Genomic DNA, 27,241 nt, shown 5'->3' with positions numbered 1-27,241 from the left:
GCAGCTCGCACCAACAAGCCTGCCCCCCCTACAGGCAAGCATTTTAAAGTCCCCCTACTCAGCCATCTCCCCATCCTGACTCCGGACCCCCCCCAGCACACGGCCCCCCTTTATGAGAGTGAGGAGCTTTAGACGACACTAAACCAGCAGTATAATAACCTGTTGTACCCCTCTGCTTCACTTTATACTGGTCTATCAGTCAGTCTCTGTCCACTGAGGCAGTCATGTTGTCTGTCTGGGGGAGGAAATTAAAATCAGATACCCACAGTGCCTCAGTCTCAACCCAGGACACCTCACCAGTCCCTGCATTTGTCAAACACTTTAGTTTGAGTCCTTCTGGGGTTTTTTTTAATCAAGGGTGGCCTGGTCAGATGGTTTCCTCAACATCATCCTCTAGTATGGTGAAGCTTACCTGGCCCGAGCACAGACCTTTGTCAAATGCTGTCTCTGTGGTTTGCTGTTCTAGTTGATAGAGAATGAATCATGTATTGTCTCCAGACATGTAACTCTTTTGAAGTTCCTTTATGAAAAGCAGCATTTTTATGACTGCTGCTTCAATTGACTCTTTCTGGTTTTAAAGGTACAATTATTTTAATGTATAAACTATTTATTGGACAATTCTGAAATGTAAATGGTTGCCTTCACCCAAATTTACAACAACCTCGGTCTGATTCTGACCATAGAAAAACATTTTGTGAAGTCTTATGTACCGTGTATGTGAAATTGAATGAATGCGTAATAAAGTTTTACTGACCTTAACACAGGTGGTCTCATTTCACTTTCAAAATATAAATGGCAAATTGAGTTCTTTATAGATGGGAAGCATTGTAGCATGCAGTTTTTCATGAAGAAAAAGAAAATCAAAACATTTTTACTTGTTATGCAGATGACCGCCGTGTGCGAAGTGAAAACTGGTAAATATAAGACCCAGGTCCCTTTTGACAAAGCACCTAGCAACCACAGGAAGTCAAAGCCCTTTGGACCAAGGTGAAGTCTCTTCATCCTGTGCTGATAAGGCCCAGACATTTCATACACAATCATGCCCTCTGTTATACTGTTTATCTGGCTGTATTGGGCCCCTCTAGGATGTCTTCTGGTGAATCGACTCATCACACACTGCTGCTACTGTTTATCCTGTTGCCTAGTCATATGTACCCCTGCACATCGACTGCGTACTGGTACCCTGTGTATATAGCTGTTATCGTTACTCATTGTGTAAGTAAGTATTTCACTGTTAGTCTACTAAATGTGAGGAATAACATTTGAAGTGCTTGACAATGTCCTCTCCATACTCAATGTTGGACAGTTAAAAAAAAAAAAACGAATAAATTGTGGTAGTGTCTCGCTCTGAGTATAGTATGTCCATTTGTTGGGGAAAAGTTTAGTCAACGCTGACTGCAGCCTTGATGGTTTCCCAATAATATCATGAGCGACCAGAGGGGAAAAAGTCTGACATCTGAGCGTTCAGATCTCCACATCGCTCTCCTTGTCATTGTCATGGTCACCATCGTAGAACTCATTGGCTGCCTCTGGCCTGTAAAGAGAACAAGCTATTTAGTTCCAGACTATCCCACACCATACTAATGTCAGTTAGTTACTATATACACGTAGACTAAGGCTGGGATTCAATCCAATCGTGTTGTCGGCGATGTGCGTGCAGACACCACATCCACGGTAAATGCTGCATTTGTCGGCGCAATCGGATTGAATCCTGTCCTTGGTCCTATTGATTCCTTTAACGTGTGTCACAGAGCTGGGACGATAAAACAAGTTACATTGCCTTCCTCTTACCGAGGCATTTTGCTACACAACACTCCTGTAGATTGTTCTAAAACAAATACTTGGTCAACAGTAATGGGCTTTGCATTATGTTGATTCCTGCTATGAAAGTATCTGCCTGTTTCGCTGTTGGCCGCTGTGTGAGATGCATTCTGAGAGCACAAGCACATGTAGGCCATCATTGTAAATAAACATTTGTTCTCAAATGACTTGCCTAGTTAAATAAATTAAGAAAATGACCGTTGCTCAAACTGCTATTGTGGGAAAAAGTTAAGCGACTACTGTTCTAGCTACAGAGAGGAAAGTCACAGCTTTCTGTATAATTTCTCACCTCTTGCTATTGAGTTCATGACACCACTTTAGAACTGCAGTGGGCTGTGGTTTTGATGTGCCCGCAGAGAGCAATTTGCAGTGAATTGGCCTACAAATCAGCACCCTCTCTAAAATGATCAGCCGCCGTTGTTGATTACCAGTCTGTTCAACCTCTCGTATCGTCTGAGATTCCTAAAGATTGGAAAGCTGCCGCGGTCATCCCCCTCTTCAAAAGGGGGTGACACTCTAGACCCAAATTGTTACAGACCCATATCCATCCTGCCCTGCCTTTCTAAAGTCTTCGAAAGCCAAGTGAACAAACAGATCACTGACCATTTAGAATCCCACCGTACCTTCGTCGCTATGCAATCTGGTTTCCGAGCTGGTCACGGGTGCACCTCAGCCACGCTCAAGGTACTAAACGATGTCATAACCGCCATCGATAAAAGACAGTACTGTGCAGCCGTCTTCATCGACCTTGCCAAGGCTTTCGACTTTGTCAATCACCGTATTCTTATCGGCAGACTCAACAGCCTTGGTTTCTCAAATGACTGCCTCGCCTGGTTCACCAACTACTTCTCAGAGTTCAGCGTGTCAAATCGGAGGGCCTGTTGTCCGGACCTCTGTCAGTCTATGGGGGTACCACAGGGTTCAATTCTCGGGCCGAATCTTCTCTGTATATATCAACGATGTCGCTCTTGCTGCGGGTGATTCCTTGATCCACCTCTACGTAGACGACACCATTCTGTATACATCTGGCCCTTCTTTGGACACTGTGTTAAACTTAAAAACAAGCTTCAATGCCATACAACACTCCTTCCGTGGCCTCTAACTGCTCTTAAATGCTAGAAAAACTAAATGGATGCTCTTCAAACAATCGCTGCCCGCCCGCCCAGCATCACTACTCTGGACGGATTTGACTTAGGTATTTGTAGTTGTCCACATATTCTAGGTGTCTGGCTAGACTGTGAACTCTCCTTCCAGACTCATTAAGCATCTCCAATCCAAAATTAAATATAGAGTCGGCTTCCTATTTCGCAAATAAAGCCTCCACTCACGCTGCCAAACATACCCTCGTAAAACTGACTATTCTACCGATCCTCGACTTCGGCCATGTCATTTACAAAATAGCCTCCAACACTCTACTCAGCAAACTGGATGCAGTCTATCACAGTGCCATCCGTTTTGTCACCAAAGCCCCATATACTACCCACTACTGCAACCTGTATGCTCTCGTCGGCTGGCCCTCGCTACAACTGAAGTCGGAAGTTTACATACACCTTAGACAAATAAAATCCAATTTATTTGTCACATACACATGGTTAGCAGGTGTTAATGCAAGTGTAGCGAAATGCTTGTGCTTCTAGTTCCGACCATGCAGTAATATCTAACAAGTAATATAACCTAACTCTTTCACAACAACTACCTTATACACACCAGTGTAAAGGAATGAATAAGAACATGTACATACAAATATATAAATGAGTGATGGCCGAACGGCATAGGCAAGATGCAGTAGATGGTATAGAGTACATTATATACATATAAGATGAGTAATGTAGTGTATGTAAACATTATATAAAGTGGCATTGTTTAAAGTGGCTAGTGATACATTTAATTACATCAAGATGGCAAGATGCAGTAGATGGTATAGCGTACAGTATATACATATGAGATGAGCAATGTAGGGTACGTAAACATTATATAATATAAAGTGGCTAGTGATTTTACATCAATTTTACCATTATTAAAGTGGCTAGAGTTGAGTCAGTATGTTGGTAGCAGCCACTCAATGTTAGTGATGGCTGTTTAATAGTCTGATGGCCTTGAGATAGAAGCTGTTTTTCAGTCTCTCGGTCCCCGCTTTGATGCACCTGTACTGACCTCGCCTTCTGGATGATAGCGGGTGAACAGGCAGTGGCTCGGGTGGTTGTTGTCCTTGATGATCTTTTTGGCGTTCCTGTGACAGCGGGTGGTGTCCTGGAGGGCAGGTAGTTTGCACCCGGTGATGCGTTGTGCAGACCTCACTACCCTCTGAAGAGCCTTCTGGTTATGGGCGGAGCAGCTGTCATATCAGGCGGTGATACAGCCCGACAGGATGCTCTCGATTGTGCATGTGTAAAAGTTTGAGTGTTTTTGGTGACAAGCCAAATTTCTTCAGCCTCCTGAGGTTGAAGAGGCGCTGCTGCGCCTTCTTCACCACGCTGTGTGGGTGGACCATTTCAGTTTGTCCGTGATGTGTACGCCGAGGAACTTAAACTCTCCACCACTGTCCCGTCAATGTAGATAGGGGGCTGCTCCCTCTGCTGTTTCCTAAACTCAGTTTTTCCACAATTCCTGACATTTAATCCTAGTAGAAATTCCCTGTTTTAGGTCAGTTAGGATCACCAATTTATTTTAAGAATGTGAAATGTCAGAATAAAAGTAGAGAATGATTTCAGGTTTTATATCTTTCATCACATTCCCAGTGGGTCAGAAGTTGACATCCACTCAATTAGTATTTGGTAGCATTGCCTTTAAATTGTGTCAAACGTTTTAGATAGCCTTCCGCAAGCTTCCCACAATAAGTTGGTTGAATTTTGGCCCATTCCTCCTGACAGAGCTGGTGTAACTGAGTCAGGTTTGTAGGCCTCCTTGCTCACATACGCTTTTTCAGTTCCGCCCACAAACTTTCTATCGGATTGAGGTCAGGGCTTTGTGATCCACTCCAATACCTTGATTTTGTTGTCCTAAAGCCATTTTGCCACAACTTTGGGAGTATGCCTGGGGTCATTGTCCATTTGGAAGACACATTTGCAACCAAGATTTAACTTCCTGACTGATGTCTTGAGATGTTGCTTCAATATATTCACATAATTTTTCTTCCTCATGATGCCATCTATTTTGGGAAGTGCACCAGTCCCTCCTGCAGCAAAGCACCCCCACAACATGATGCTGCCACCCCCATGCTTCACGGTTGGGATGGTGTTCTTCGGCTTGCAAGCTTCCCTCTTTCCTCCAAACATAACGATGGTCATCATGGCCAAACAGTTCTATTTTTGTTTCATCAGACCAGAGGACATTTCTCCAAAAAGTACAATCTTTGTCCCCATGTGCAGTTGCAAACCGTAGTCTGGCTTTTTTATGGCGGTTTTGGAGCAGTGGCTTCTTCCTTGCTGAGCGGCCTTTCAGGTTATGTCGATATCGGACTCATTTTACTGTGGATATAGATACTTTTGTACCGGTTTCCTCCAGCATCTTCACATGGTCCTTTGCTGATGTTCTGGGATTGATTTGCACTTGTCGCACCAAAGTACGTTCATCTCCAGGAGACAGAACGCATCTCCTTCCTGAGCGGTATGACGGCTGCGTGGTCCCATGGTGTTTATACTTGCATACTATTGTTTGTACAGACGAACATGGTATTTTAAGGTGTTTGGAAATTGCTCCCAAGGATGAACCAGACTTGTGGAGGTCTACAATTTTTTTTCTGGGGTCTTGGCTGATTTCTTTTGATTTTCCCATGATTTTAAGCAAAGAGGCACTGAGTTTGAAGGTAGGCCTTGAAATACGTCCACAGGTACACCTCCAGTTGACTCAAATTATGTCAATTAGCCTTTCAGAAGCTTCTAAAGCCGTGACATCATTTTCTGGAATTTTCCAAGCTGTTTAAAGGCACAGTCAACTTAGTGTAATGTAAACTTCTGACCCACTGGAATTGTGATTCAGTGAATTATAAGTGAAATAATCTGTTTGTAAACAATTGTTGGAAAAATTACTTGTCATGCACAAAGTAGATGTCTTAACCGTCTTGCCAAAACTATAGTTTGTTAACAAGAAATTTGTGGAGTGGTTGAAAAACAAGTTAATAACTCCAACCTAAGTGTATGTAAACTTCCGACTTCAACTGTACATATTTGTCGCCAAACCCACTGGCTCCAGGTCATCTATAAGTCTTTGCTAGGTATAGCTTCGCCTTATCTCAGCTCACTGGTCACCATAGCAACACCCACCCGTAGCACGCGCTCCAGCAGGTTTATTCCACTGGTCATCCCCAAAGCCAATACCTACTTTGGCCGCCTTTCCTTCCAGTTCTCTGCTGCCAATGACTGGAACGAATTGCAAAAATCGCTGAAGTTGGAGACTTATAGCTCCCTCACTAACTTTAAGCATCAGCTATCTGTGTAGCTTACCGATCGCTGCAGCTGTACATAGCCTAACTACCTACCACAACCCCATATTGTTTTTATTTACTTTTTTTGCACATCTATCACTCCAGTGTTAATTTGCTAAATTGTAATACTTCGCTACTATGGCCTATTTATTGCCTTACCTCCTTACTCCATTTGCACACACTGTATATAGATTTTTCTATTGTGTTATTGACTGTACGTTTGTTAATCCCATGAGTAACTCTGTGTTGTTGTTTTTGTCGCACTGCTTTGCTTTATCTTGGCCAGGTCGCAGTTGTTAATGAGAACTTGTTCTCAACTGGCCTACCTGGTTAAATAAAGGTGAAATTATTTTTATTTTAAAAAATTAACAGGTAGCCAAGGCCTAGCGCTGGAACGTTTGTAGGACATTAGCCTACATTTACTGATAGAGTATTCAACTAGCCTACATAGCAACAATCATATTTAGAGTTAGCAATCTAGTGTTTTGAGTTCCCACTTCCTTAGGTGGTGAGTAATATTGCCAATATGCACAAGGATTTAGCAAATTCTCTGAAGTGTCATAAATAAAATCTAGATCCTATTTTGACAGGTTGCACATCAATCATGTATTGTTTAGATTTTAAAAAATGTTATTTTTTAATCATAGGCTACCATCTCAGTTTTCTTACTTGGCACTGGAATTGATTTTGTTTGCTAGAGACCTGCAACTGTCCATAAAAAAATAAAAAAATATTGCGTAAAAGTTATATTTATCACAATCTGACTTTGACTTTGTCCATATTTGTCCAAAAAAAATGTACGTTTATTGCGATATGAATTGTTTTTCCCCATACTGCCCGGCTCTAGCGTCACATATGGCAGTGTGTGTTGACCTGGAATAGTTGTCCTCTGAGCCCCTCTCATCTGGGTCTCCCTCGTCAGTGCGCTCGTAGCTCAGGATGTCCGAGGGCACGTCGTGGATCTGGACACTGGGGGAGTGGTTCAACATCTTCAAGTTCTCAAAGACCGTTGAACGGATCTGCTCCAGGTACTAAACAAGCACAAGATGGAGATAAATGACTTACACCATGGAGAGAATTCTGTTTGAATTGTTAAACAGTATGTAGACTGTGGTTCAGAAAGAGAGAGGGAGAACCGCATGCTGTATGTCCTCAAACTGACCTGTCGGGAGTTCTGGTTCTCTATCCTGGTGCTGACGTCTGGGTGGAGTGTGAAGTCTGGAGCAAAATACTCAAAGTACTCTGAAGGGGTGAGGAGAAAAAAATTAGCAAATGGAAAAACTGTGGCAGAAGAGCTTAGGCTTGCTCGCTTACCGCTATAGGGCAGCTCATCACTAATTGGCTCATCAACCAGGAGGGAGGTCTCATAGGTCCTGGAATAGAAGAGCAACAGAGTTCATTCTTAAGTGGTTCCATATACACTGTGAGAATGTTCTCCTGGTCTCCATCAAAAACAACTGTCACCTAATCTCCCCACTATAGTTCAGTTACAGCACTGAGAGAAATGAGCCCTCACCAGCATCTGGCCACGTTGCGTACTGTGTACCCTCCTCCTCCCAGTACCAGCAGGGGAATCCTGAAGCTCTTCACAAACTCCACACACTCCCTATAGAAAACATGTACCCTGGGTGAGAGAGTTTACCATAACCTGGCTCCTGTGTTAAATTGGTACAGGATTGGTTTTCTTTAATCCCTTAAATTTGTTCTCCTACCAACAGGTGGCAGTGCATCCTCATAATATAGAGTACATTGAAATCCATCCTCCAAACATGTATCCTTATCTCTATTAAGACACCCATAAAGCTGTATTCAAAGGCCATTTAAGACTGATTTAAGTGTTGGTGAGGGTTATAATGTATTATTTATTGAGCAAGACACCTACCCATGGCCTCGTATACTGAGGTTGAAGCACCCTAATCTGTCACAGCCCAGAGAGTCAGCCCCACACTGTCAATGACAAGAGGTGCATGTGAGTCCCATACTCAATACCACAATTCATGCAAAATACCACTGATGATCTCTGGCTGCCAAATTATCACCTGAAGAACGATACAGGTTGGCTGGTAGAAGTCCACCACTTGCTTGATGACTGGCTGAAAGAGTTGCCTGTAGCCTAAAACAGAGTGATATAATGTTAAGGTATTGGACACATGGAAGAAAATTCATCCTTTCAAGAATTTTTGATATTGACAAAGTGATATAATTGATCCCCTATCAAAAATAAGGAAACGTCTGTTGTTGGATTGTTGGATATTATCCTGCATACTATCAGACCTTCTGAACTGTAACAGCCATCAGATAGATGTAAATAGTTTAGAGTGCATGTAAACTACCAGTCAGGCAGCATAACATCTTATAATAGCACTCCCCAGAGACATCTCAATGGCCTCAGTCTAATAGCACTATCAGAGTGGAGCGCCAGAGAGCCAGCCTGAGTGGGAGATCCAGGAAGGACACTACTCACTCTGGTCATCGATCCCATCCCGGAGAGGCACGTTTAGGCAATAGTACCGGCCACTCTCAGCCCCTACCTCATACATGTCACCTATGGGACAAAACAGACAACATTTGTTTAAACAAAGAATAAGCTCATTAAGACAACCTCTATTGTCCCATAGAGATATTCAATAATTTTGTAATTAAGACAAACTCAAATCAAATGTTATTGGTCACATACACATGGTTAGCAGATGTTAATGCGAGTGTAGCGAAATGCTTGTGCTTCTAGTTCCGACAGCGCAGTAATATCTAACAAGTAATCTAACAATTCCACAAATACCTAATACACACAAATCTAAAGGAGTGAATGAGAATATGTACATATAAGTATATGGATGAGCGATGGCCGAGCAGCATAGGCAAGGTGCAGTAGATGGTATAAAATACAGTATATACATGTGATATGAGCAATGTAAGATGTGTAAACATGATTAAAGTGGCATTATTTAAAGTGCCATTGTTTAAAGTGACTAGTGATCCATTTATTAAAGTGGCCAGTGATTGAGTCTCAATGTAGGCAGCAGCCTCTCTGAGTTAGTGATTGCTGTTTAGCAGTCTGATGGCCTTGAGATAGAAGCTGTTTTTCAATCTCTCTGTCCCAACTGTATCTGTATTTCTGGTTTTAACAGTTTTAATATGGCTCGTCATACCTGTCCCTGGAAAGAAGTAGTTCCCGTACTTGTGGAAGGATACAGTCATGACCCGATCAGTCAGGTAGAAGGCTTCCTGCACCCCATCACCATGGTGAATGTCAATGTCTATGTACAACACACGCGGGTGGTACCTAAAGGGACATTTACATTATTAGTTGTTAGAGATCCTTAGCGGGACGTGAACCCACAAAATGGACAAAAACATAATAAAAAGACTGTAGGGGTGCTTTGCTCTTACTTCAGAAGCTCTAGTATACTGATGACAATGTCATTCACATAGCAAAATCCAGAGGCCTGAAAACCAAAACAAATGAAATCATGATATCATAGAGCTGTACATAGGCAGGTGACCAGAGGCCGTAGAAATAAATTGTCTTGACAAAGAAACAAAATGTTGCCTAATTCTTACCTCAAATTTCTTAGCATGATGAAGACCCCCGGCCCAGTTGATGGCGATGTCACATATCTGCAAAGCAACGGTCCCGATCATTGATCAAATCTAAATCTGGTCAACAATTTACCTGGCTGTATAAATTGCTGAATGGGTCTTAATAAATATGTCCGAGCCGTAAATAGAATACATTAATAACAGAAAATAAGATGAGTTTGCTGGGGGGCATACCTTGTGGTTTAGCTGTGTTGCTCCCTGTAGAGATGCTCCTGTATACCTGGAGCAGAACTCAAACAGGCCTGGGAATACAGGGCTGACAGAGGACACGTTACCTTTATACAAGCCACATAGATAGATCAACAGCTGCACATTACACTGATCATAATATTACATGAGTCAAAAGAACATTCTGCACTTTGACAAATATGTATTTCACACAAAAGATCTTAGTCACATGAATCCAAATATACGCCAGGGAGTAATGTAAGCTAATACATTATAGAAGATGATAAGACATTCTCACCAGTCATCCCCAACATTAAAGGTGTTGAGACTCTTTGTGAAACCCTGCATATTGTTGGGGCTGACCTTCTGCAGAAAGTCAATGTAATCTTCTGAGTGGAATCGGCACATGTCATGTTGTGAGGCTTTGTATGGTTTGAAAACCTGTGAAACAAGGACCATTCAAATTAACATGGTGTCAAGAAGGACATGAACTTGTCTGGTTTAATCAGGGCCTATTCATTTAGCTGATTATGTTGCAAAACGTTTCTTAAACGAAGCAAACAGACATAAACGGGGAGGGACCTACCTGAATTTGGCCAATAGAAACCCTTGTTTTAGTTGCAAAACTGTTTGGACTAATGATTACATCCCCAACCTTTTCAGCATGTTTATCATCAGCAGGACTTACCTGCATCTTTTTGTAGAGGCCATAGTGCAAAACAAGGCTGTGCGTCAGCGAGAGACGATGGGGTTTCATAGGGTGACCAGCACCTTGATAAGGAAAGGAAAACATGTGTCCGTTGATTGTCCTCTCATATGCAGTTATCAATGTCCTGATTTCTCTGTGGGTCTTCTGCGTGATGCTATCATTTATAACATGCCAGCTAAATAGCTGTAGAATAAAGAAACTCTTGAAAACACACGACTAATAGCTAGTAACGTTAGCGAGTTCAATTCACCTGATTGCTAGCAGAAATAAGAATCTAATACTAAAGTTAGCTATCGAGCTAATCACAAATTGAAGAGGAAATAGTAGGTAGCCTAGCGGTTAAGAGCGTTGGGCCAGTTACCGAAAGGTCGCTGGTTCGAATCCCCGAGTTGACTAGCTGAAAAATCATTCAATATGTCATTGAACACTTAACTCTAATTACTCCTGTAAATCGCTCTGGATACGAGCGTCTGCTAAATAACAACAATTTAAATAGTTAGCTAGCCGGCTTCTTAACATGCTAATCTGCTTCGTGCCTTTTGTAACCAAAATGAATCTTACCATAATGAAAGTTCCCCACATCCGGATCATAAAAATATGCTGTTCTGTTGGACATTGCAAAAGAGACTTCTTGCTTTTTCTACCGTTCGCTGGGTATTTGTTCGCTACTGTAAATGTATCTTTCCTTCATTTAGAAAGTAGTCGCCATTGTAAACAGCGAGTAAAACATACGTCATTGTCCAGCGACAAGCGAAGGGGGCGGGCAAAGACAGTACCAAAGATTATGTATAGTGTACCCGATTTGCCACCAATCACCCCATTAAAAGGTGGAAACATTTTACCAATCACACAATTCATATGGTGAATGTGGTACGCGTTACCTTTGAATAGTGATTCAGAACCACACATTGTACTGTGTGATACGCGACATTTTCAATGGTGATTTTAACTAAGACTGAGTGCGCATGTTCGCCATAGAAGCCAACCCCAAAACCTTTCCCGGGAGTTTGTGTGATTGGTAAGATGATTCCACCTTTTAATGGGGTGATTGGTGGCTAATCGGGTGAATATCCGCCCTAACAATGGGAGTCGTTGACCACAAAGCGGCACAGCGGGCTGTCTAGCGCCCACCTATGCATTCTTTGGATTGGAGGAATTGTATTTTTGTAACAAAACATATTTAACTAGGCAAGTCAGTTAACCTCTACAGGATCGGTGGGTTCCCCGCTGGAGGTTGAGCTAACGTAGGCTAATGCGATTAGCATGAGGTTGTAAGTAACAAGAACATTTCCCAGGACATAGACATATCTGATATTGGCAGAAAGCTTACATTCTTGTTAATCTAACTGCACTGTCCAATTTACAGTAGCTATTACAGTGAAAGACTTACATGCTATTGTTTGAGGAGAGTGAACTTAAACATGTATTAATAAACCAATTAGGCACATTTGGGCAGTCTTGATACAACATTTTGAACAGAAACGCAATGGTTCATTGGATCAGTCCAATAAATTGTAAAATACACTGCTGCCATCTAGTGGCCAAAATCTAAATTGCGCCTGGGCTGGAATAATACATTATGGCCATTCTCTTACATTTCAAAGATGATGGTACATCTTTGTATTATCTTTTACCAGATCTAATGTGTTATATTCTCCTACATATATTTCACATTTCCACAAACTTCAGTGTTTCCTTTCAAATGGTACCAATAATATGCATATCCTTGCTTCAGGGCCTGAGCTACAGGCGAAAATTGAAAAAAAGGGCTAATCCTTAAGAACAAATTCTTATTTACAATGACGGCCAAACCCGGACGACGGGCCAATTGTGCGCCGCCCTATGGGACTCCCAATCACGGCCGGTTGTGATACAGCCTGGATTCGAATCAGGGTGTCTGTAGTGACGCCTCTAGCACTGAGATGCAGTGCCTTAGACTGCTGCGCCACTAGGGAGCCCAATCAACCAATCAAATGTATTTATAAAGCCCTTTTTACATCAGCAGATGTCACAAAGTGCTATACAGAAACCCAGCCTAAAACTCCAAACAGCAAGCAATGTAGAAGCATAGTGACTAGGGAAAAATCCCTAGAAAGGCAGGAACCTAGGAAGAAACCTAGAGAGGAACCAGGCTGAGGGGTGGCCAGTCATCTTCTGGCTGAGATTATAAGAGTACATGGCCATTAAGGCCAGATTGTTCTTCAAGATGTTCAAACGTTCATAGATGACCAGCAGGGTCAAATAATAATCACAGTGGTTGTACAGGGTGCAACAGGTCAGTACCTCAGGAGTAAATGTCAGTTGGTTTATCATAGCTGAGCATTCAGAGGTCGAAACAGCAGGTGCGGTAGAGAGAGAGAGGGTTGAAAACAGCAGGTCAGGGACAAGGTATCCCGTCTGGTGAAACAGGTCAGGGTTCCATAGCCGCAGGCAGAACAGTTGAAACTGGAGCAGCAGCACAACCAGGTGGAATGGGGGCAGCCAGGAGTCATCAGGCCAGGTAGTCCTGAGGCTCAGATCCTCCGGGAGAGGAGGAAGAAAGGGAGAGTGAGAGAATTAGAGGGAACATACTTAAATTCACACAGGACACCAGATAAGACAGGAGAATTACACCAGATATAACACTGACCCTAGCCCCCCGGCTCATAAACTATTGCAGCATAGATATTGAAGGCTGAGACAGGGTTGGGTCGGGGGACACTGTGGCCCCTTCCGACGATACCCCCAGACAGGGCCAAGCAGACAGGATATAATCCCATCCCCCACACCACTAGAGGGATATCAACAGACAACCAATTTACTACCCTGAGACAAGGCTGAGTTTAGCCCACAAAGATCTCCTCCACAGCACAAGGACGAGGGGGCGCAAAACCGGACAGGAAGATCACGTCTGTGACTCAACCCACTCAAGTGACGCACCCCTCCTAGGGACGGCATGGAAGAGCACTAGTAAGCCAGTGACTCAGCCCCCGTAATAGGGTCAGAGGCCGAGAATCCCTGTGGAGAGAAGGGAGCTGGCCAGGCAGAGACAGCAAGGGCGGTTTGTTGCTCCAGTACCTTGCCGTTTACCTTCGCACCCCTGGGCCAGACTACACGCAATCATAGGACCTACTGAAGAGATGAGTCTTCAGTAAAGACTTAAAGGTCGAGACCGAGTGTACGTCTCTCACATGGATTGGCAGACAGTTCCATAAAAATGTTGATCTATAGGGGAAAGCCCTGCCTCCAGCTGTTTACTTAGAAATTCTAGGGACAATAAGGAGGCCTGAGTCTTGTAACCGTAGCGTATGTGTAGGTATGTGTGGCAGGACCAAATCGGAGAGATAGGTAGTAGCAAGCCTTTGTAGGTTAGCAACAAAACCTTGAAATCAGCCCTAGCCTTAACAGGAAACCAGTGTAGAGAGGCTAGCACTGGAGAAATGTGATCAAATTTTGGGGTTCTAGTCAAGATTCTAGCAGCCTGGTTTAGCACTAACTGAAGTTTATTTAGTGCTTTTTCCAGGTATCCAGAGAGTAGAGCATTGCAGTAGTCTAATCTAGAAGTGTCAAAGCATGGATGGATTAGTTTCTCTACTATACATCAGTTTTGAACAAAATGTTTCAGATTTTTGCAATGTTACGAAGACTGTAATCTAGTTTTAAATATTCAATTAGGGTTGAGGTCAACCGCCTGTATTCAATGGAGAGAGACGCTATACTACTAGCCTCATGTCATGAATATGCATAGCCATCTCGAGACAAGTCAGACATAAAGTAATTTTTTCTCAAAGTTGCCGGGATGTCACGTGTCCTACTTATATCAGTACACTCAAAACAATTTAAGATTACGAAACGTATTTTCGATCAAATTAACCTCACATAGCAAATAAGCCATTCATTGTTTTGTTTACAAAACTTGACACTCTCATTGACCCCCATACAAAAACTTCTCGCTTGGTGGGCGAAACAACGAAAAAACGCCACCTGCTGGAGGGAGACAGCTTCTCCGCCGATTTGGGCCTCTCTTCCTCTTCGTCTCTGACAGTACCAAACAATACAGTCTGTGGGGCGGGGATAGAAAGAGCGGCTTGGGAAATGTACTACCAATCACAGCCGCTAGGAGCTAGGCTATACTTTCTCCCTGGCTACACATGGCAGTCCTGACTGGCAGTCCGGCATTTTTTTTTTTTATTATGGGTCAAATGTTGAGAGAAAGAAACATTTCTGAGCTTAGTAAAAAAAAATCGTAGTTCACTTTTTATGATGAGTGTGACTTATTGTAAGCAAATTTGATATATATATGATGTGTTTACTAGCCTATATCCTTCACATAGCCTTCTGGTTATTCAAATGGATTCCCCTTTATGTGGATAATGCATGGTGCTGACAAAACTAGCTTGATATCACTTTAGTTTAATCATATCATGTGTAAACTTGTCCAGTTACTCTTTAACTATTCTGTTCTAAGGGGGGTGTTCTTCAAGAAACAACATCTCATTGTAGTTATTGGATTAACATCTAATGCACCTGTCTATGTAGATCTTGTTGTTTATTTTTAACTGGACTACTAGAACAACTATTGATTCAAACATCTTACAAATTTAAGCATTTGTAGGTATTATGTAGGCTTTTGAAATCAGTTATTCAATGCTTCATTTTCAAATGTGGGATTTTTTCAATTATTTACTGGATAGCATAGATTAATTGGACCAATTGGATGAATTGTAAAAGTGTAACAGTCTGGCCTCAAAAATCTGTCCTCAAAATAAAATAACGGCTACACAATATGTCTTCGCTATTTTCCCTTTAAATAACTTGCAGAATCTCCTTCCCTCCGTTTGCTCCAGAGCAGCTCTCGTTTGGCCAGAAGAAAACTGTAGCGGATATCAATGGATTTACTCTATGAGATCACACACCTATCGGGATAGCATCCACATTTACTACGGGTTCATAATGTTTCTGAAAGAACGTAAGTAGGGTGCTTTGCAACTCGTTAAATAATGATAAAAGGGAACGGTTCATTATAGACTGTGGATGGGCGTATGGTCTGTTCAAGTCAGCAATTGAACCTTGGGAGCGTATAATGCAGCAAATGAATTGCTACAATGTTGTTATTCACAGCGATGGAAACATTATTACTATGGGAATGATATTATAGGATTATAATTTATATATATATATATAGTTTAGCGCAGCAGTGTGTCATTGATTAATTATGTAGACTGCCTGATTTAGTCACGATGATGGAGCTACAGTATCAGGCGCTCAAGTGCATCCTCGGTCAAGTTCCGACTCAGACAGATCCAGAGACTCAGCAAGAATATCTGGTTGTCATATTTGTCCTTGTCAAAATTCCATCACGTGTGCATGTCATACAGTAACTACTAGCGCATTTAAAATACCAAGGGCAGATGTGTCATCATGGGCCATGAGGCCACCTGAACCTTGCAAAAGATGGAGTGCACTGCGGGGTGGTCACTCTCTCTGTTGTGGGTCTTTAATTTAGGCTACCGTTGTAATTACGGGCCACCATGTCACGAATGTCACGATTGATTTTCGGACGTCACTAGTTTTTGTTAAAAGGATAGGCTTACAAAAGTAGAACTTGATAATTCCTACATGCTGTCCGACAGAGGAGGCACTATGATCAATGTATAAAGGTGTATTATAAACTGGGTGGTTCGAGCCCTGAATGTTGATTGGCTGATTTCCGTGGTATATCAGACCATATAACACAGGTATGACAAAACATTTATTTTTACTGCTCTAATTACGTTGGTAAAGAGTTTATAATAGCAATAAGGCTTGTGTTTGTGATATATGTTTGTGATATATGGCCAATAGCCATTGTATATTGGCCATATACCACACCACCTCAGGCCTTATTGCTTAACTAACTAAGGAATAGCCTAGTGAGCCAAGACTTTACAAAATCCAACTAAACTTGAAATAGGCTACAGTGTTTCAATGTTTAACAAAGTATAGGAAGATCGATAGGTTAAGTATATCTTAAATAGAGTTTATGATTTTTTTCAGGTGGCTCAACTTTCCCCTGCCTTACCAATAGGCTACGGTGGCCATTGTCCGATTGCCTAGAAGCTGTCTTGCCTGTCCATTGCTTGTCTTTAGTTTATAGTAGCCTAAATGGTGTACGCCTGTAGCCTTCATGTAGTAACTGTAATATGAATAGTAACCTGATAGGTAGTCATCACTGAGATCAAGGTCACTCATGTAGCACTAAACTTGTACTTGAACTGAGACAATTAATGTTGATGCAGTTATGCAAATACTGTACAGCTGTACATTCTTCACAGTTGAAGATATAGTAAAGGTTATCTGAAAGGAAATGGATATTCAAAACGTCATGTATTTTTATGTCACTGAGGAGGGTCAGAATGTGGAAACAGTCAGCCATGGTGAGTAGAGGTCACGTATACAGCTGTGGGATCTTAATTTGATCACCCTGTTGAATGAGAACTTTCCTGTAAATGCAGGACATTTTAATCTTGTAGTGTATTTGATGTTTAAAAAGGCTTCTGAAGTTTGTAATTTCCACTTTCTCTTACAAAAAAATGTTTCAACCCCTGCAAAAATGTCCATTAATTATAAAACACATAATTCACATTTTCTGTTGCTGCAGGATTATTTTCCTGCTGTAGCAAACTGTCTCAAATTAAGATTCTACAACTGTATTTGATATGACAGACTAAGAATTCAAATGGCCAGTTTGTAGCGAGTTTTTGAAATGGAAATATAATGGGAAAAAGACTGCTGACAACCGCAGGCATCACATATAAAAATCAATGGCTCAATTGAATCAAGTGACCCTTTCTATTCTTAGCAATGGATCACATTTTTTTCCACTCTCTGAAAAATGCTGTTTGTATTGATATGAGTACAGAGCTTCCCGACAATGACAGGGCCTTTAAAAACACAATCATCAATGTGTGTGTTCCTGATGGAGGGCATTATATTGCTGAGTCACCTCAAGATTCTCTGTGCTTATGCTGATGCAGAGATATTCTGCTTCATATTTCAATTGGCTTGTGTCGTTTCCTGACATTTTTTTCTGCAAATACAATGTTAGCAAATTAGCTCATTGTAATTCAACAGATTTATTGATAATCTATATTATACATTGATGTACTGTAAGTATGACAGAGCTGTATACAGGACTTGTCCTCTTGGAACAGTGACACTAGACCAGTGATTGGTAAGAGGCAGAATTTAGAGGGACAGATAAACAGAAATGTACAGTCTACAGAGATATTAGTTGCCATACATTTCCAATTCCACCCACATATTGTAAACATGTTAGGCTGGGAGAGTAGCCAGAAGGGAGTGTACTATATTTCTATAGAGATACACAGGAAATATTATTTTACTGCTGCAAGGTGGATCTGCTAGGGAGTATATGTCTGAACTGCTGAGGTGAGGGGCTTTCTGGTTGTGTCTAGGCTCTATACAGCGCATTCAGAAAGTATTTACACCCCTTGACTTTTTCCACATTTTGTTGTGTTACAGCCAGAATTTAAAATGTATTCAATTGAAATGTTGTGTCACTGTCCAGTGGCCTACACACAATAATACCCCATAATGCCAAGGTGGAATTATGTTTTATTTTAAGTATTCAACCCTTTTGTTATGGCAAGCCTAAATATGTTCAGGAGTAAAGATTTGCTTAACAAGTCACATAATATTTTTACATTTACATTTTAGTCATTTAGCAGACACTCTTATCCAGAGCGACTTACAGTAGTGAATGCATACATTTCATAAATTTTTTCTCCGTACTGGTCCCCCGTGGGAAACGAACCCACAACCCTGGCATTGCAAACACCATGCTCTACCAACTGAGCCACACGGGACCTAATATGTTGCATGGAATCTGTGTGCATGCAATAATAGTGTTTAACATGATTTTTGAATGACTACCTCATCTCTGTACCCACACATACAATTATCAGTAAGGTCTCTCAGTCGAATAATTATTTTCAAACACAGATTTAGCCACAAAGACCAGGGAGGTTTTCTAATGCCTCGCAAAGAAGGGCACCTAAGACCCTCCCGGGGGGCGCTGTGCTCTAAGGCACTGCATCGCAGTGCTAGCTGTGCCACCAGAGATTATGGGTTCGAGCCCAGGCTCTGTCGCAGCCAGCCGTGACCGGGAGGCCCATGGGGTGGTGCACAATTGGCCCAGCGTCGTTAGGGAGGGTTTGGCCGGCAGGGATATCCTTGTCGTGCACTAGTGACTCCTGTGGCGGGCCAGGTGCAGTGCACGCTGACCAGGTCGCCAGGTGTATGGTGTTTCCTCTGACACATTGGTGCGGCTGTCTTCGGGTCGGGTTGGGTTTCGGAGGATGTATGGCTCTTGACCTTTGCCTCTCCCGAGTCCATACAGGGGTTGCAGCGATGAGACAAGACTGTAACTACTACCAATTGGACCCCATGAAAAAAGGGGGTTAAAAAAAGGGCACCTATTGGTAGATGGGTAAAAAAAATGACATTGAATATCCCTTTGAGTATGGTGAAGTTATTCATTACACTTTGGATGGTCTATCAAGTCACTACAAAGATACAGGCGTCCTTCCTAACTCAGTTGCTGGAGAGGAAGGAAACCACTCAGGGATTTTACCATGAGGCCAATGGTGACTTTAAAATGGTTACAGAGTTTAATGGGTGTGATAGGAGAAAATTGTGGATGGATCAACAACATTGTAGTTACTCCGCAATACTAACCTAAATGACAGAGTGAAAATATTCCAAAATATGCATCCTGTTTGCAAAAGGCACTAAAGTAAAACTGCTAAAAAATTGGCTAATATATTTACTTTATGTCCTGAATACAAATCATTATGTTTGGGGCAAATTCAACACATCACTGAGTACCACTCTTCATATTTTCAAGCATAGTGGTGGCTGCATCATGTTATGAATATGCTTCTCATCGGCAAGGACAAGGGAGTTTTTAGGATAAAAGGAAACGGAATACAACTAAGCACAGGCAAAATCCAACCGGAAAACCTGTTTCAGTCTGCTTTTCAACAGACACTGGGAGATACATTCACCTTTCAGCAGGACAATAACCTAAAACACAAGGCCAAATATACACTGGAGTTGCTTACCAAGACGACATTGAATGTTCCCAAGTGGTCTAGTTACAATTTTGACTTAAATCGGCTTGAAAATCTATGGCAAGACTTGAAAATGGCAATCTAGCAATGATCAACAAACAACTGGATAGAGCTTGAAGAATTTTAAAAAGAATAATGTGCAAATAGTGTACAATCCAGGTGTGAAAATCTCTTAGAAACTTACCTAGAAAGACTCAGAGCTGTAATCCCTTCCAAAGGTGATTCTGACATGTATTGACGCAGGGGTGTGAATACTTATGCAAATGAGATATTTCTGTATTTAATTTTGAATACATTTGAAAACATTTCTAAAAACATGTTTTTGCTTTGTCATTATGGGGTATTGTGTGTAGATGGGTGAGAAAAACATTTAATCCATTTTGAATTCGGGCTGTAACAAAACCAATTGTGGAATAAGTCAAGGGGTATGAATACTTTCTGAAGGCACACCAAAAAAATATACCAATTTCCTCTGTAAGCAGAAGCATTACCCTTCATTTCTCATCATAACATTGTGGTACAAACATTGCGATATTTTGTCGACCAGGTTTTACAAACTATCAAGTACTATACAACAAAATAATAATTAATGAGTGGTTGATGAAATCCCCACTTCTTGGCCTGTAGAATTTAGCACGGTGTGTGAGTGAGTGAGTGTGGGCTAAGATGCTCAGTAAAAAAACATCCAAAGGTGTGTACCACCAGGCTCAGCTCTCTCTGCCTGCTGAGATAGATAAAGTTCTCTCTAGCCAGTGGTACGCACAGGAAGTTGAGAAGAGGGATTATCTAGTCACAACATGATGACAGGAGACTCAGATGGCCTTACAAGACCAGGCACACAGGCCCATCAATGCTGCTGAGTGGATCAAGAGTTGACATCTTCTGATGTGGGGAACCTCCTTCATGGTTACGTTACTGACTCTACAGGACATATGTGTGTACCCATTGGCTATACAGGACTGCGCTACAGATAGAGGACGAGTGAAGACCCTTTTGAGGGATGACAGACCTGGAGGCATCGACAGTGGGGGAACCCCCTCCCCCATATATGATCTTCCTCCTGGTCTTCTTCTTCTTCATCACTGGCCTCCTGGGCTTCCTGGTCTGCCACCTGCTGAAGAAGAAGGGCTACCGTTGCAGGACTGGGGAGGAGGAGGACGATGACGAGTGTGAGCAGAAACTGGGACCAGACAAGGATGGTAGGTATCTACCAGGATCTGTCAGTGTGTTTATATATACTGTATATTGGCTTTTGATTTATCCATTGATGTCAAATCAAGTCTTATTGGTCACACATTTAGCAGATGTTATGGCAGGTGTAGCGAAATGCTTGTGTTCTTAGCTCTGACAGTGTAGTAGTATCTAATAATTCACAACAATACACACATCTAAAAGTATAAGAATGGAATTAAGAAATATATATATATATATGTTGTTAATAAAAATGTTGGAGTGGCAATGATTAAAATACAGTAGAATAGAATACAGTATCCAGAGGTGGGACCAAGTCATTGTTTTACAAGTCACAAGTCACAAGTAAGTCTCAAGTAAGTCTCAAGTAAGTCTCAAGTAAGTCTCAAGTAAGTCTCAAGTAAGTCTCAAGTAAGTCTCAAGTAAGTCTCAAGTAAGTCTCAAGTAAGTCTCAAGTAAGTCTCAAGTAAGTCTCAAGTCTTAGCACTCAAGTCCCAAGTCAAGTCTCAAGTCAAGACCAACAAGTCTCAAGTCCTAAACTTTGAGTTTCGAGTCCTAAACAAGCCATAATGTGCTCTTCACCAAATGTAATACCATTTCATATTTTTAACAAGAGTAATAGTCAGTATATTACATTTACGCAAATCATGAATGCTTTTAAAAATATATTTATTATTTTCCAAATAAACTTTATATTTCCATGGAAATGTTCACCCCATGTTCACACACAGTGTGTGTGTGTGTGGTTACAGTAGGCAAACATATGTTAATGGCTTTAGGACCAGCAGTAACATCAGGCAGGATTTAGGCTACCAACTGCCTAGCCAGTTGTAGCTCAATCTTGGGTGCAATGATCACGTTCCCATACTGACTGACTGTGTGGAGGCTCATTGATTTAACGTTACGTTAGCCAACATGCTACACTAGCAAAGTTATGAATGATATAGCTGTCGGCTATATTAGCCACGACGTACCGTTCTTTGTGCAGCTTCAAATATCGAACGAAGTTGGTGCGCCTCCGTCTGTCATTTTCTTCTCGCATGTTTTGCAAGTTGCAATATGTTTTTTGTTGATACAGCATAGTCTTTATATCCGAAAATAATAATTTTGGGTGTCATCTTTCCAAGCGCTCCATCTGAATTCACCCGCCGACGTTCCTCTGCGCTGCCACGCGCAACTTTTTCTCAGCTGGCACAATTTGATTGGCTGCTGTCCGATTCAAACTGTAATCCATAAAATGAAGAGTTGAAGCGATGCACACTTTTTTAATAGCATCATTTTTAATATTTGGGCTTGGGGAGGGTATCAAGTCAGTTCGAGTCAAAAGGCTCAAGTCCAAGTTAAATCACGAGTCATTGGTGTTAAAGTCAAAGTCGAGTTGCAAGTCGTCATATTTGTGACTCTAGTCTGACTCGAGTCCAAGTCATGTGACTCGAGTCCACACCTCTGGTATATACATATGAAATGAGTAAAGCAGTATGTTAACATTATTAAAGTGACTAGTATTCTATTATTAAAGTGACCAGTGATTCCATGTCTATGTACATGGGGCAGCAGCCTCTAAGATGCAGGGTTAAGTAGCCAGGTGGTAGCTGCGAAGGCTATTTAACGGTCTGATGGCCTTGAGAAGTTGTTTTTCAGTCTCTAGGTCCCAGCTTTGATGCACCTGTACTGACCTCGCCTTCTAGATGGTAATGGGGTGAACAGGCCATGGCTCGGGTGGTTGTTGTCCTTGATGATCTTTTTGGCCTTCCTGTGACACCGGGTGCTGTAGGTGTCCTAGAGGGCAGGCAGTGTGCACCCAGTGATGCGATGTGCAGACCTCACTACTCTCTGGAGAGCCTTACAGTTGCGGGTGGTGCAGTTGCCGTACCAGGTGGTGATACAGCCTGACAGGATGCTCTCAATTGTGCATCTGTAAAAGTCTGTGAGGGTCTTAGGGGCCAAGCCAAATTTCTTCAGCCTCCTGAGTTTGAAGATCCGCTGTTGCGCCGCCTTCACCACGCTGTCTGTGTGGGTGGACCATTTCAGTTTGTCAGTGATGTGTATGCTGAGGAACTTGAAGCTTTCCACCTTCTCCCCTGCGGTCCCGTCGATGTGGATAAGGGTGTGCTCCCTCTGCTGTTTCCTGAAGTCCACGATCAGCTCCTTCATTTTGTTTACGTTGAGGGAGAGGATATTTTCCTGGCACCACTCCACCAGGGCCCTCACCTCCTCCCTGTAGACTGTTTTGTCATTGTTGGTAATCAGGCCTATCGTCTGCAAACTTGATGATTGAGTTGGAGGCATGCGTGGCCATGCAGTCATGGGTGAACAGGGAGTACAGGAGGGGGCTTAGCATGCACCCTTGTGGGGCCCCTGTGTTGAGGACCAGCGAAGTGGAGGTGTTGTTTCCTTCCTTCACAACCTGGGGGCGGGTCGTCAGGAAGTCCAGGACCCAGTTGCACAGGACAGGGTTCAGACCCAGGGCCCCAAGCTTAATGATGAGCTTGGAGGGTACTATGGTGTTTAAGGCTAAGCTATAGTCAATGAACAGAATGAGAGCCCACAGTCCTTGGGACCAGTGGCACTGTGTTATCCTCAAAGCGGGAAAATAAGGTGTTTATGTAACCGATGTGAAATGGCTAGTTAGTTAGCGGTGGTGCGTGCTAATAGCGTTTCAATCAGTGACGTCACTCGCTCTGAGACTTGAAGTAGGGTTTCCCCTTGCTTTTGTGGCGCGATGGGTAACGATGCTTCGTGGGTGTCAGTTGTTGATGCGTGCAAGGGTCCCTGGTTCCCTGGTTCGAGCCCGGGTTGGGGCGAAGAGAGGGACGGAACCTACACTGTTACATTGATGCTGTTGACCCGGATAATTGGTTGCTGCGGAAAAGGAGGAGGTCCAAGGTGGGGTGAGTGTAACCGATGTGAAATGACTAGTAAGTTAGCGGTGGTGCGCGCTAATAGTGTTTCAATCAGTGACTTCACTCGCTCTGAGACTTGAAGTAGGGTTTCCCCTTGTGTTGCAAGGGCCGTGGCGTTTGTGGCGCGATGGGTAACGATGCTTCGTGGGTGTCAGTTGTTGATGTGTGCAAGGGTCCCTGGTTCGAGTCCGGGTTGGGGCGAAGAGAGGGACGGAACCTACACTGTTACATTTAGTTTGTCCGGGAGCAAGACATCGGTGTCCGCGACATGGCTGGTTTTCCCTTTGTAACCCGTGATTATCTGTTGACCCTACCACATACATCTCGTGTCTGAGCCGTTGAATTGCGACTCCACTTTTTCTCTGTACTGACGTTTTGCCTGTTTGATTGCCTTACGGAGGGAATAACTACATTTTTTGTATTTGACCAAATTCCCAGTCACCTTGCCATGATTAAATGTGGTGGTTCGCGTTTTCAGTTTTGCCTGAATGCTGCCGTCTATCCACGGTTTCTGGTTTGGGTAGGTTTTAGTAGTCACAATGGGAACAACATCAGAGTCAGGGATATGGCTTGGAGAAGCTAAGTGTCCATGATTGATTTTTTGGCAGATACAAGTGGTATATGTGACGTTTTTCGGACATGTCTGTCTTTATCCAAAGGCCCTTGGCCATTTACCAAGCAGGAAACTGTACTTTTTAGGTTAGAGGATGTTATTTCAGCTTGAATTAAATTCAGTCCAATGTAAACACTGAACACTCATGAAGAAGTAATATTTCCCATATTGAATTAGTGTTTATTAAATGGGTACTTGAAAACCATGGGCCTCAGTGGAAGTAAACAACTTTAAAGGAAGTAGAATCTCTTGAAAGCATACAAACAAACAGAAATATGCTCCTTTCATTGAAGTAAGGAAAAACGGTCCAGGTCAATAACTTTGAGAATTTCCTTTAATAATCTTAAATTATGATGAAGCACGCTTGGGGGCAAGCTGCTTCGTCAGACAAGCTTTCATATATTACAGATGATGAAGAAGAGGACAATCAAGACACCGTTGAACAAATCCTGAAGTGCATCATTGAAAATGAAGGCAATAACTTAATAGATACTACATTTTGTCAATACTTTTGGCACTTAAATACTGCAATTTAAATTGTGCTTAGCAAAAGTGTGTAATGTTTGTGTTCTACCTTCTAGCTAACATGGAAGCCTTCAAGGATATGCTAGGAAAACAGGATATATGTCAACATCATGATCCTAGGTACGTATTGCTAAGATCAACTTTTCTTTTGCTTAGTTATAATGTATTTTTGTGTAAGTAGATTTACATTCACCTTGTCTTACTCCAGCGTGTTATTATCACCCTTGGTGAAAGTATTTTCGTGCAGAGCTAAAGGAAACAAGCACCTTACTCCATAACAGCACCAACTCCTCTCAAGTAATATAATCCTAGTTTATTTTTCTCTGGAACAAACCAGTATTTCTGTGGTACATAATGCATATGGTTTAAATGCAGGTCTCCTGTACTGTACTACAGGGGTTCCCCCTGCTTTAGGCTGTTGTGTTTTCAGAGAGGCCACAACAATGGGTGTAGCCTATATTTCTATGTGCCTGTGGCAGTCAGGCAGAGTCTGGAGAAAGTCAGTGTATTGTGTGGCTTGTATTTATGCTGGGACTAGAGGGTATCTATGGAGTGGGGTGCCCAGCCTCTCTGTTCCTGCGCTATGCAGTGTGTCCTTGGGCTATCTGTCCCATGGGGTCACCTGTTGTCTTGGTCTCAACAACTCTGTTATGGGATCTAGGCCCGTAACCACAAAGTGTCTCAGAGTAGGAGTGCTGATCTGTGATCTGTCCATACAATCTGATTTATTTTTAACTTAAACTCATACTCTGAGACTCTTTGTGGATACAGGACCTGATCTTTACTGCCTTGTTGTGAGGCAAACAGACAAATAGTCTCCCTACATAGTATGCTACTACTGCACTCTACCAACGTGCTTCTCCTCACATCCATATCAAGCATTCTAGGTAGAGATGATCAAGGGCATTTTAGAGAAGCAAACCCAGTGGTGTGCTGTGATAATATAACTGATGTGCTACTAGTATATTGGAGAGATTTATGCTTGTTAATTAGATCCATGTTCTTACTTGGCACCTCTAGGGTGAGGGATTTAGTGTTCCTGTCTGTTTACCAAGATAGTGCTCTCAGACTGACAGCAGCCTACAGGGCCGTGGCGTTCGTTGGTATTCTTCCCACACTCTCATCTCTCAGCCAGCTACAGCAGCAGTACAGCTACAGGACTCCCCAGAGATGCTGCAGTCCTTATGGGAGGGAGGTCACAGACAGAGGCGACCAGAGAGGGGAACAGAGAGACTGATGGATCACCCTAGAGACTCTTATTTCACAGGCAGACTACAACAAATATGCTACTATAAACCAGATGCTTAGAAATGGTGTTTACATTTACATTTACATTTAAGTCATTTAGCAGACGCTCTTATCCAGAGCGACTTACATAATGGTGCATTCACCTTATGATATCCAGTGGAACAACCACTTTACAATAGTGCATCTAAATATTTTAAGGGGGGGGGTTAGAAGGATTACTTTATCCTATCCTAGGTATTCCTTAAAGAGGTGGGGTTTCAGGTGTCTCCGGAAGGTGGTGATTGACTCCGCTGTCCTGGCGTCGTGAGGGAGCTTGTTCCACCATTGGGGTGCCAGAGCAGCGAACAGTTTTGACTGGGCTGAGCGGGAACTGTGCTTCCTCAGAGGTAGGGGGGCCAGCAGGCCAGTGGTGGATGAACGCAGTGCCCTTGTTTGGGTGTAGGGCCTGATCAGAGCCTGAAGGTACGGAGGTGCCGTTCCCTTCACAGCTCCATAGGCAATCACCATGGTCTTGTAGCGGATGCGAGCTTCAACTGGAAGCCAGTGGAGAGAGCGGAGGAGCGGGGTGACGTGAGAGAACTTGGGAAGGTTGAACACCAGACGGGCTGCGGCGTTCTGGATGAGTTGTAGGGGTTTAATGGCACAGGCAGGGAGCCCAGCCAACAAGTTTAGATGCTTAGAAAGATGTCTTTGGATGTTTTTGCTTAGTCATGGTCTAGAGTGTTTCCCAGACACGCTCCTCGGGACCCCAAGGGGTGCATGTTTTGGTTTTTGCCCTAGCACTACACAGCTGATTCAAATAATCAACTAATCATCGAGCTTTGATTAATTAAATCAGCTGTGTAGTGCTAGGGCAAAAACCAAAACACACGCGGTGCACCCCTTGGGGTCCCCAGGACCGAGTTTGGAAATGAAATGGAAAATAAA

At 42.6% G+C, this 27,241-nt stretch overlaps 2 protein-coding genes across 6 annotated transcripts in view; one reads left to right on the top strand and one right to left on the bottom strand.

Annotated features, from left to right (window-relative positions):
* The window catches only part of LOC106611982 (myotilin), a 28,738-nt gene extending 27,979 nt beyond the window's left edge, over positions 1–759 (top strand). For all 3 annotated transcript variants that reach the window (XM_014212728.2, XM_014212729.2, XM_014212726.2), the window contains exon 17: positions 5–759. In XM_014212728.2, the coding sequence (XP_014068203.2) occupies positions 5–132 (128 nt within the window). In that variant the 3' untranslated portion in view covers positions 133–759. The remainder of the gene's footprint in view (positions 1–4) is intronic.
* Positions 507–11,647, bottom strand: hdac3 (Histone deacetylase 3). Of its 3 annotated transcripts, NM_001279006.1 has the most exon segments (15): positions 507–1,534; positions 7,118–7,275; positions 7,407–7,486; positions 7,559–7,617; positions 7,761–7,850; positions 8,127–8,191; positions 8,284–8,357; positions 8,709–8,789; positions 9,394–9,527; positions 9,635–9,690; positions 9,806–9,862; positions 10,019–10,100; positions 10,311–10,453; positions 10,701–10,783; positions 11,283–11,430. In NM_001279006.1, coding segments are annotated over 15 exon segments (1,287 nt in total). In that variant the 5' UTR covers positions 11,338–11,430; the 3' UTR covers positions 507–1,464.
* Between the last annotated feature and the right edge of the window lie 15,594 nt (positions 11,648–27,241).

The sequence above is a fragment of the Salmo salar genome, chromosome ssa09 (assembly GCF_905237065.1).
Source record: "Salmo salar chromosome ssa09, Ssal_v3.1, whole genome shotgun sequence".
Taxonomy (NCBI): domain Eukaryota; kingdom Metazoa; phylum Chordata; class Actinopteri; order Salmoniformes; family Salmonidae; genus Salmo; species Salmo salar.
This window is presented reverse-complemented; position numbering and strand designations above follow the sequence as displayed.